The sequence below is a fragment of the Hippopotamus amphibius genome, chromosome 11, assembly GCF_030028045.1.
Source record: "Hippopotamus amphibius kiboko isolate mHipAmp2 chromosome 11, mHipAmp2.hap2, whole genome shotgun sequence".
NCBI lineage: Eukaryota > Metazoa > Chordata > Mammalia > Artiodactyla > Hippopotamidae > Hippopotamus > Hippopotamus amphibius.
Window position 1 is genome coordinate 8536443 of NC_080196.1, and position 11871 is coordinate 8548313.

Here is an 11871-nt window from a genome sequence, read left to right on the forward strand (position 1 = left end):
AGTAAATTGCTCCAGAAGTTCATTGATTCTCTCCTCCGTTATCTCCACTCTGCTATTGAGCCCATTCAGTGAGGTTTTTTGTTTTTGTTTTTGTTTTTTTTCTGTTACCGTATCTTTCAGTTCTATCATTTCAGTTGGGTTCTTTTTTACAGCTTCTGTTTCTTTGTGGACATTTTCTATTTTTCATTTGTTTCAAGAGAATTTTTAATTGCTCATTAAACATTTTTATAATAACTGCTTTACAGTCTTTGTTAGAGAATTCCAATATCTGACTCATCTTTGTGTTGGTGGCAGTTGATTGTCTTTTCTTATTCAAGCTGTGCTTTTTCTGGTTCTTGGTGTGGCCAGGATTTCATGTGTATCTTAGACATTTTGATATCTTAAGAGCTTCTGAGTCCTATTTAAATTTTTTATTTTAGCAATCAGTCACCCTGTTTAGGATTCGCACACGGGTCCTGGCCTGACTTTTATAGGCTATGGTTCCAATGACAATTTAATTTCCTGAGCCTTTGTGATGCTACTCTGATTTACTTTGTTTATTCGATGCCACTGGGGGTCCCAGTATTACAACCAAAAATATCTCTGGACATTACCAAAAGTCTCTGGGGAGAAAATCACCCCCAGGTGAGGACCATTACACTACAGAAACCAGAAGAATTCAGTGTCTTCTATATGGAACAGGCCATGATCCTATGGGGAGATGGGAATATATTCTCCCTTAAGGCTTTATGGAAGCACTTTAGGATCCTAGTCTGTGTTTACATGTACTAACTCCTTTGGCCTGGGATGAGGGAAGGCTTTATTTGCCTCTTACTGCATCCCAAATTTGTACTCAGGGAGGGTATTGATAATGGCTCCTATAATGGAACAGAATGTGATTTCCTGTATAACCCAGCTCAGAGATTAATCTAGCCCTTGACAAACAAGTGGTCTTTATTAAGGAATGACAGCTATCAAGTTTCAAGGTGGAATCCTCTTAGCATTACATATATAGCATGCATGTTTATATGTCCTGCTTTAAGACATCTGCCAAAGATCATTATTACATACATCTTTTTTCTCATGTTAGTTGGTTTTCTTATTTCTGCATTACTGAAATGACATTACATGACCTTTTGAAAGTTTTTGCTTTTCTGCCTGGAAACATAGGGCAGTGTTTCATAAAAACAAGGAAAAGATTGCTGTGCTTTTTAAAAAAAAAAAAAAAATCCCCTTAACAAAAAAGTAGACAAAAAAATCCAAAAAACATACAAACTTGCCAGATTGTTTATTGCTGAGTTGATTCATTTGGTCAGAAGGAGTTGTTTTGGCTAATCATTTACTTGACTGCCCTCTGAACAGAAATGCCACCCTCAACCTGTATGAACATGAAATGAAACCTCACAGAACACTTGTTGAAAAAATGGCTGAAGTTTAAGGTCAAATCTGTTGGCTTCGTTGGCATTTTCTGCCTGCCAAATGTGTCTAAATCATTATATATTAATTATTCATCTAGAATTGCTTCACATTATCTGGTTGGTTGAGGTGTGTTTTCCACCATTCTCCTCCAGAAGGTTCATAGCATTTGGGGCTACTCATAGTGATTCAAGTTTTTATTGGTACCTAAAATAAATCACATGCCATTTCAGAATAAACTCAGCATCTCTCTCTTACCTTCAATGACAGTAGAAAACCTAGCCTGCTCAGGATAAGAATGTTTTATAGATTGTGAGCTTCCTGGAGACAGGAGTACAGCTGCTTCTCAGCTAGTTAGAGGGAATGTCTCCTACTGACCCTCTATTCCAGTACCAACCCTTTGTATACTTGTCTTCAAAGATGTCAGAACTTTTTCCATGATACTCTGCCTTTTCCCCTTCTCTGCCCACCTTCCAAGATTCAGAGGGAGTAATGTTAAGATGATTTAGAAAAGGCCTATGTAGGGAGTAGATGAAGCATAGCCGCTTGTCTTCAAGATTGTCATCAAACCGTGAGGCCTCTTTGCCAGTGAACTTACTTGAAGTGCTGAGGAGCTGATTTTTTGTGTTCTTGGAAACAATGATTGTTTCACTGCAGGCCTGATGACACCCTCCCCTACCATTATAATAACGTAGAACAGTTTTCACAAAGTTTTTGGCTCTTTAGTGGTGTTAGTGTGAGCATCCATGGTTCCAAAAATCTGGCTGTAGCTTTCAAAGTGAGCACTGGCTCAAGAGCTGAAAGAGAATATACTGGGTCTAGAAGCCACTGGACAAAGTGCCACATAGGAAAATCCCGTACTCAATCCTGGCGCTCCCATTTTTCTACCATCAGTGACATCATTATGGGGATACCAGGAGAAAGGGGATGACTGAGGAAATGTTTGCAAGATGCTGGGTGATTTAAGTGGTCCTTAGATTGCTTTCTGTTTGGTGAGGCTGCTGGTCTGCAGCTAAATGTTGGCTTCTAAAGAAGCATGGACTCCAAAGTGAAGTAAGGCAAAGCCTTGTCACGTAGTGGCCAAGAGTGTGGGCTCCAAAGTCAGTGTGCCCTGCTTCAAATCGTAGTTTCACTTCTTCCCACTTGTGTGACAGTGGGCAAGTAAATGAAACTGGGATTCTCTGTTTCTTCGACTGTAAAACGGGGATAATAATAGTGCCCAACTGATAGCATGGCTGTGCAAATTGAATGAGACAGTACATGTGAAGTGCTAAGGATAGAACTTGTAAGATAGTAAGTACTCAATAAGCGTTAGGTTTTATGATAGCAATTACTCACAGCCTGTCTGTCCTCACAGCCACCACCTGATTAGATGCCCATCTGGCCGACAACCAGTACCCCGCGTTAGAAAGTACGGTTGCTGGAACAGCTTTTGCAGTGTGTCTTTGGTGAATGGCATGTTGAAGTGCCAAATCTATCAATAGGTTCTTCATTGCAAGAAGCCTGATGGGAGCAATCAGAAAACATTCGATGGGAGCAATTTTCAAGCATATTTTCAGAGTTCTCTTAAGGTCAACATTAGCTTTTAAACTGAAGAAGAGCTGTTACTCTTGACCTGGGGCTTTCCATTAAGACTGCAGCTCAGAATTTCCCAATGCCCCCTGCGTAGTTTCTTAGGAATTGAAAAGACCAGCTGAAATAGACTCAAGTCCAAGGTTTGTGGATTATCATCTCCTCTTTCTTTCCTTCTGTGTGTGTGTGTGTGTGTGTGTGTGTGTGTGTGTGTGTGTGTGTGTGTGTGTACATTGTGGGGGCAGGCTCATATGTGCAAGGGTAGGTAAGAAGAAAAGTAAACAGTGTTGAGTTGGTGTCTTTGTTTTAATCAAGGGGGATGGTAAATGATAAATTAGAAGTGTCTTCTGGTAGCAGAGAGAAATATGGAAAAATTAGAGTGTGTTCAACTGTTTACCAAATTTTGAAGCCTCAGAAAACTGATTTTGAATGCATAACCCAAATATTGTCTAGTTAAAAGTATTTTCTTCTAAAGAAATCAGATAGCAGGAGTGACTTTCCTCAGTGATGGAGATAAATGTGCATGGCTCTAATGGACCACACAGAGGACCAGGGATCCTGGGAGTTCTCTGTGTTTGAGAAGTAGAGAAACAGCCCTCAGTACCTCAGAGATCATAGAACAGGAAGAAAAGGGAAGAAGGTGCTTGGTCCTCCAGTGTGTCTGCCCTTCCACTTCCATCCCTATGGTTCATTCACCAGCTCCACAGAAGTAGGAGTCCATGCCTAGAGCTCCTGAGGAGGTGCTCTGTGAGCCCCCTCAGTGAGCCCCCGCTGAACACACCAGAGCATCCTGGATGGATGCTGTGGGCTAAATGTTTGTGTCCTCTCAAAATTCACACGTTGAAACCCTAATCCCCAATTTGATGGTATTTGGAGATGGGAGCTTTTGGGGGGTAATTAGGTCATGAGGATGGAGCCCTCAAGATGGGATTACTGCTCTTATAAGAATATACAAGAGAGTTTGCTTCCTCTCTCTGCTTTCTGCCTTGTGAAGATACAGAGAGCAGATAGCCATCTACCAGCCAGAGAGTGGGCTCTCACCAGACACTAGGTCTGCTGGCACCTTGGACATCTAGCCTCCAGAACCATGAGGAATAAATTTCTGTGTCTAAGCCACCCAGTCTATGGTATTTTTGTCATAACAACCTGAACTGTCTAAGACAGTGGGTATACCTACTCCATTTTCCCTCCAGTTCTCTAGCTAGGGAGAGACGTGTTTACAGCATGGGACCAGAATGGCGGTACATCCATTTGGCCTCGTATGGACTGAGCCTGGGTGAGGGTTAGAACTGAGAGGCCCTCCATCTGCCTGAGAAGAGGAGCAAGATAAGGAAATGGAACTTGTCCTTTGAAGTGCTAAAAGTATAGTTATTAGATATTGGCCATTTAAAATTATTATCACATATGATTTTCATTAATTTGTTAAAACAAAGATATCACTCACATAAATAATAATGTGCTAATGTTTATTAAGCACATCAGCAGCCCAAGCATGTATAAAACACTTTACACAAATTCTCTCATTTTTTTCTTTCCCACAACCCTCTCAAGCAAGTTCTATTGTGCCATTTTACAATCGAGGAAGCCACATCTGAGGGTATGAGTAGTTAAATAACTTATCCAAGGACACAATAATAAATAGCAGAACTTGGGACTTGAAGCCATATGTGTCTGACTCAGAAACGAATTATCATATGGGGGGTCTATGTACTTTTTAAAAAATTTTTATTTATTTATTTATTCGCTGTGTTGGGTCTTTGCTGCTGCCCACGGGCTTTCTCTAGTGGCGGAGAGTGGGGGCTACTCTTTGCTGCAGTGCACGGGCTTCTCAATGCGGTGGCTTCTTTTGTTGCAGAGCACGGGCTCTAGGAGCGCAGGCTTCAGTAATTGTGGCACATGGGCTCAATATTTGTGGCTCACAGGCTCTAGAGCACAGGCTCAGTAGTTGTGGCGCACGGGCTCAGTTGCTCCAGGGCATGTGGGATCTCCCCTGACCAGGGCTCAAACCCGTGTCCCCTGCCTTGGCAGGTGGATTCTTAACCACTGCACCACCAGGGAAGTCCATCTATGTACTTCCTTTGAAACTCTTCCATGAATCTAAAGTCATTCCAAAATAAAACAATTTATTTAAAAAACAAAATCCATTATCTAGATTGTTTTACTAGGCTATTTTTTCAAGTAACTTGTGAGAGTTTTGCTTTGTTTATCTGCTAAGTTTCCTGGAAATTTCAAAAAATAGTGTGACATATTTTCACCTGGGGATCCTTCCAGCATCTGTGTTCCTGAAGGATTCTTCTTGTATCTCTCCATGTACCGCACCCAGAGGCGAGCTTGCTGCCTGGAAAGCTCCCCGTAAGTGAGTCGTCATCGTGATCATCAGCATCTTCACAGATAACCATGGGTTACATTGTACTCTAAAAATCAGTGAGCACATTCGTCTCCCCTGCTAGACTGTGAATGACTCAAGAGGAGGAACCATGGGAGGTGCTCACTAAGTTTTATAGAACATATAAATCCTTGGGCTCACAATTAGATCTTTCAGCAATGAATTTTCAAACCGACAGGCAACTTGTTCCTGTTTCTGTTTCTAATTCGCCTTGCACTGGGGAAACAGGGATGTTGCCAAAGTGCTGTCCTCCTCATGACTCTTGGCCACTTTGTGAGAGGAGAAGCCCCGTTGCTGCATCCAGCTTTTGCTTGAGGGTAGGGATGGGACCGACTTAAAGGCATCCATCCTGAAGGTGGTTTTCCTCATGCCTGTCCTCATCAGCTCTCACTCCGCTAGGTCTGGTTGTCCTCTCTGCTGTGCCTCTCATCAAGGGAAAATCCACAAATGGGAACGAAATTAGTGTGACCCTCATGCCTCATGGACACAATTTAAAAGGAATCAAATTGTCTTTTCTTGCTGTCCTATTAAATGTTTCTTATAGCATGTTCCTATTTTCACTAAATGCCAACAACTGTTTATAAATCCCTGGGAGCTGGGAAGATTGAGGGCATGGTTCCAGAAGCCTGATGCATCAGGAAATGTGAACTCTGAAAAACAAAAGTTTTCACTGAGGCTTTGCTGAGCCAGCATACCCTGTGTGTTCACTGAGATGGCAGGCCCCATCACATGAGTTTGCTCAACCAACTGGTGACGCTTGATTAGGGTACTGTTTTAAAAGATGTTAGTTTTAGGTAATTGCTGGAAAAACCCTCTAGCTCAGCACTATCCAACAGAACTTTCTGCAGTGATGGAGATCTTTATATCTACACTGGCTCATAAGGTAGGCACAAGCCACATGTAGTTATTAAGCCCTTGAAGTAGAGCTGATGCAACTGAGGAACTGTTTTATCTGTTTTAACTTATTGAGATTTAACTTGCCCCATGTGGCTAGTGGCTACCATATTGGACAGTGCAGTTCTGGGTGAACAGGACTGAGGGGCTTCCTGGGATGCAGGACATTCAGTGTTAAAACAAGTCACTCCCAGGCAAATTAGGATTGTTGGTCACTCTAAAGCAGATCCCTCTGTAGAATATGTTTGGCATTTTTGAAAGTGAGAATTAGACATGTGCTAGCTGCAGTGTAGAGTGAAAGGGAGAGAAATGCAGAGGCAAGATAAAGAACTGAGTTTTCCTTCCCAAGCAAACCACAGATAAAATATTCTTTCAAATGAATGAATTGATGTGATCACAGACTTGGTTCTTAACACTGAAGAAGTCTGTGTAAAACTGAAATAAAAATATGAATATAGAAAACACCAGCAAGACACTCATCCTCAGGATACCTGAGGAAACCGCCAGTAACCTACTTGACCATATTTTGAATCCCACTCAGATGGGAAGATAGAAGGTGATTGGTGAGTTCACTGAAAAATCATAACTGCCTTGATTTCCTCATCCCAGCCAAGGGTGTGGTTAAGAACTCTTAAAAGTTTCTTCTTGGATATGCTTCTCCTGGGAGGGCTTCTCTACCCCAATATCTCATCTACCTGCCAACCAGAGAGCCAGAAACTCACCTTGAGTGGATTCCTTTGGAGTAAGCATTGTCCTTTATCAAAATACGGATATCTTCTAAGAGGGGTCACATGGGACCATATATTAGTATCATATTGTAATTTAAAAATTTATCAGATTTATCTCAACTATCGAGATCTGAAGGAATGAAATAAAGCAGTGATCTCCAAACGCTTCTGATTATGTCTCCTTATCAACAAAAATTTTGAGCTCTGGCTCCAATATATGTATATTTATTGGTAACTACTGTCTATCCATACATCTGAATAAAGCATTTTTTTATATTTTGAAGAAGAAGCCCACTTTTTGTTTTGTTTAATATTGCTTTGCTTTGCTGTTCTTATGTCTCTAGTTCATTTGATCTAAATCAGCATCCGTATTAAAATGGTTATGTAATTTCAATCATATTGGTTACCTGAATCATAATGTCTTTAGAAGTAATGATGTCTTGGGTGTCTTTGTGTCATTAAAGAAGAGTTAAAAATTACCCTATTTCAGCATTCTAGCATTTATTACTTAGACTTTTATTTCTCTTATTTTGCTCCTTAACGTTTAAACTTTTCTTGGGCGTTTCTTTTTCTTATCACTGGGCCATTGGAAGATAGTGGTGAGGTCTAGAGCTACAGTTGCTGAGAAAAATATGAGACTGAAATCAAGGCCTTGGGTCTGGTTCCTTTATGAACCAATCTACTTGCAATCTTGCTGTCAGTGGTTACCAAACTTCACTGTGCATAAGAATTAGCTGGGTGGGGGTCTTGTTTTTGAAAGAAAAAAACAAAACAAAAACAAACAAACAGAATCCCTGATTCCAACCCAAAAGTTTCTGTTTCAGTAAGTCTGGGGTTGAATCGGTGTTTAGAATAAGACCGCCCACACCCCCCATGCAGGCAGTCCACAGTTGGACTGTACTCGTATCTCTAGAAGTGTTGGAGGAGCTAGTGGGAATGGATGATCACGGAAGCACCCTCAGTAGTGAGTAAAACAGTCCTGACTTTATTACATGGTGACAGCTTCTCAGAAGCATGATCTTTGTCACAGAAGTGCTAGGAATGGGGAAATGGAGGGAGGAGGTGTGTGGATGTGGGTGTAGATTTGTGCAAATGCAACACCAGATTTCTATCTATGAAGCTAAACACTTAGAATTGGTTTTCTTTCTTTCTCTCAAGAAGGAAGCTTGTTTTGAATGTTTCCATTTTCACTACACCGAATCCTTTAGAAATCACTTAGTCTTGTACCTCCAAAGAATTATTTATAAATTCATGTGTCATTAACAACTGTGCCATTTCCCGCCTCCCCCCCCCCCCAAAACAAACAAACCAAACAAAGAAAAAACACTTGTTTAAATAGGTCATCTTGATTCATGGTTCACAATGAGACTTAGGTCAGTTGTGGATCTTGGTGACAAGGTAAACTTACTCCTGGGGCACCAAAAGAACACAAGCAGCGTATGACACCCAACTGTACACTTTCCTGCTTGCCACAGATAAGTTGTGTAATCAGGAGGGCAGAGGCAGTTGAATAATTTACTTCCTAGAAACCTCTTAAGCCCCAACAAATAGACCCTAAATAGGTGAACCTGCTCCCGGGAGCCTCAGCATATCCAGACCTGTCTGTAGCCAACAGAACACAGGGCGTGGTTCTGAAGGTAGTATTCTAGATGTGCTCACTGATTAGGAGGATGGTAATTATTGCTGAGATAGAAACAAAACATCATTTCAAATTCAGGCTCTTTGTAAAGTCTTATTGCAATTTTCAATATTCACCTTCACCATGTTCTTTGTTTTGAGGCATGCATGACCTTGAAAAATCAATGAGCATAATTAGAAAGTTGAACTTCTTTCTTTGCTCATAGGAATTAATTTGGCAAGCCGTGGTTAACTTAGCAAGAGTGTTTGCACCAACTATATTTTGTGTATCTTAACCCTCTGTATACGATTGTGTCCTTTGATTACTTTGAAATGCTGCCTACAGTTTATGTTTTGAAGGTTCCGAGTTGCAAGAGGGCTTTAGGGAGACCTTTATGGTGTGAGAAAGGAGGGTTTCTTGTTTCTTACTTCACATAAGGCATATCCTCGAGCATAATTCTATTATTTGCTGCTCATTGAAATCATGTCAGTCCTGAGAGAAAAGTATTCTGGAAATCATTCTAAGTCAGATTCATGGGATTTCTGATCCCGGATCGCTGACATTTGCTAGTTTAGTTCAATAGGAAGATCTAATGGCAAAGGCACCCCTAACCAGCAAGGACACACTGGTATAGAGGCTTTACACAAATGTAGCACCCCATCCTACGGCCTTCCCTCCAGCGCTACCATACTCCCCCACTGGGACTCATCCCCGCTTTCTTGTTTGCCTTCAGACCATTTTTCAGTGTTTCCCAAGTACTTCTCAATTCCATCCCTTGTAAATGGAGAGGCTGAAGAACTGTGATGTGGTGGAGCAGATCCCATTAGGCTCGATGGAATGGCAGACTCAGTGGCCAGTAGTGTGTGGGGGGATGCCCTTTTCTCACCTCTGCCACGGCCAGCGGAAAACTTTGCCACCAAAACGTCTGCCTCGCTGGTTGGTGGCAACTTATTTTGCTGATTGGAAAAAAAAGAACAAGCGACTAGGCACTACAGAGCGTATAAATATCTGAGACATTGGGAAACAACGCAGGCTAGACCATACTAAACTCTTCTTAGTTTGATTCTTTCTCTTGGTCTAGGGGAATCTTTTTTTGATTGTAGAGAAGAGAATAAGTTACAGCTGGACCCCTAGGCTTTGAAAGCAAGAAGGAGAAGGAAAGGGATATTTTCTCAACTTCTAGGCATCCAGCGTTCCAGAGATGATTCACTGAGTGTTCAAATGGCTGGTGCCTGGGGGCCCCCCCCGCTGCTGCTTGTCTGGGTAGATGAGTTGGTTGTAGCCCAGCATGGGTGTGCACACCAAACAGCAAGTGGCAGGACAAACCTGGGCTTGCTCTCATCCGTGCCTCACTGGACTCGTGTGGTATAGATCTTCTAGACACGGGCCCCTCGGCAGCCGAGTCTGCAAGGCCAGGGGCCTTCTGGCAGCAACAGTGCCATATTGGTAGGCTAACCTACTAGTGACTTTAGTGGTTTAAAGTTTAGGCAAGTTTTGGCTAGATTAGCGCAGGGGGAGTAGTGCTTGAGGAAGACATTGGGGAGGATGTGAAGGGGAGGAAGGCCTTTCAAAGTTTTAGAAAACACGTCTTGCTGACATCCTGCTGACACCATTTTCTCTACAGGAGTTTGATAATAAATACCCGTTCTCAGTTGCGTAACTTTTAAGCACAGAAGGAAACAAGATGCCCTGCGTAGTGTTTCAGTTGGAGAAAAGTAAAAGTGGTGGATGAAAGGACACTCTACTCTTAGATGTCAGTTTATCTAGTGGGCAGGAAGGTTCCTCATCACCCCTTCACATCCCTCCATCATCTCTGACCAAAGCAGTAAATGGCATTAGACCTCTCCGTGTGATTTCACACTAGAACTGTAACCAAGCAGACATCTGGCAACACTTCATTGGCATAGAGAATAAATGTTCAGAAACCCAAGTTGCAGTTCTGAGAAGCTGCACACATCCGTGACCCTGTCCACAACTGCAGGGCCCCTCACCCTCTCTGCAACTGTTCATCTTCACGCAGTCATGAAGCTCCAGTGCCACCTCTAGTGTGCATTGGCTCACCTCAGGCTGCCCGAGTTTCCTAAGAATGAAAGGCAGGGAGCTCGAGACCAAGCCCAGCTTCCTGCACACAGGGGATTTCCGGCCCAGAGCTCCGCCTGCTGCTGGCCTGCACTTCCCACAAGATCAGAAATGCTGCGTGGGAAAGGCCGTCCCCGCGCCTGCTTACCTGGGCCGTGCAGCCATCTCTCCATCCAAGCCAGTCGTCAGTCTGGGAGGATAGTCACCTGCAAGCTGGTTTTCTTAACATTCGGCCTCACCTTGTGTGGGTTCCACAGGATGGCTCTGTTCCTAAACATGGTCATCGTGCAAAGTTGCAAAATAGAAGAATGAGAAAGATGGCTCTGATCTGGGAGTCTCTGAGGCTGGTTGGCTGTGAGAGTGCTCTCAAAGGTGAGCAGGCAGCATACCTGACTGATGATTGGAGACACTTGTGGCTGCCAGGAAGTGTGGGCGCAGCCGCTGGCAAGAGCCACTTTTTTTTTTTTTTTTTTTTTTGCTGAGTGGGAGTTCAGAGGCAACTCCCTCCAGAGCTGGCATCATTCACCTGAAGTAGGAATGTACAGGAATAGGGCGATGGAGGGAGATCGTGTGCGTCTGCGGAGGTGGCTGTGCGTGAATGCAACACAAAAGGTTTCTATCAGTGAAGCCAAGGACTGGTTTTCCTTTCTTGTTTTTTTGAAATTGCTTCATTGAGATATAATCAATATACAAAGAACCACACCTATCTAATGTGTACAAATTGGTGAGTTCAGACATATGCAAAGACTTATGAAACCATCACTGTAATCAAGGGAATAGACATTTCCAACACCTCCCAACTTTTCTTTGTATCTCTTAGGCTTTTTTTATGGTTTTGTTTTTTGTGGTAAGAACACTTAACATGAGATCTACACGCTCAACAAAATGTTCAGAGCACAACACTGTATTGTTAACTGTAGGCATATGTTTTACATTTGATCTCTAGAACTTACTAATTTAACATAACTGAAACTTTATACCCATTGAACAACTCCCCATTTAGAACTGATTTTCCTTTAACTAAACCTCTGTTTTGCAAGAAGTTGCAAGAGCTTTGAGTTTTCCTCCCATGAAGCAGCATGATTTAGCAGTGGTTTTCAAACTTTTTTTTTAAGCACCAGAAGCCTCTTTTTTTTTGAAGTCCTACACCTGAGCCCCAAATTACAAAGAGATCAAAGCAGAGCTGCTCTGTTAGAGTG

General features: G+C 42.4%; 1 protein-coding gene across 8 annotated transcripts in view; it reads right to left on the reverse strand.

Annotated features, from left to right (window-relative positions):
- ADTRP (androgen dependent TFPI regulating protein) overlaps positions 1-11050 on the reverse strand; it is an 82748-nt gene extending 71698 nt beyond the window's left edge. For 6 of the 8 annotated variants that reach the window (XR_009047995.1, XR_009047991.1, XR_009047994.1 and 3 more), the window contains exon 1: positions 10821-11050. Coding sequence is in view for 2 of the 8 variants with exons in the window: in XM_057698991.1 (XP_057554974.1) it covers positions 2734-2898; positions 5223-5350; positions 9480-9549; positions 10821-10837 (380 nt within the window). In the remaining 6 variants the exon portion in view is untranslated. Of the gene's footprint in view, positions 1-2733; positions 2899-5222; positions 5351-9479; positions 9550-10820 lie in introns of all 8 variants that reach the window. The other 2 variants (XM_057698991.1, XM_057698992.1) reach the window with 1 other exon arrangement.
- Positions 11051-11871: the final 821 nt, after the last annotated feature.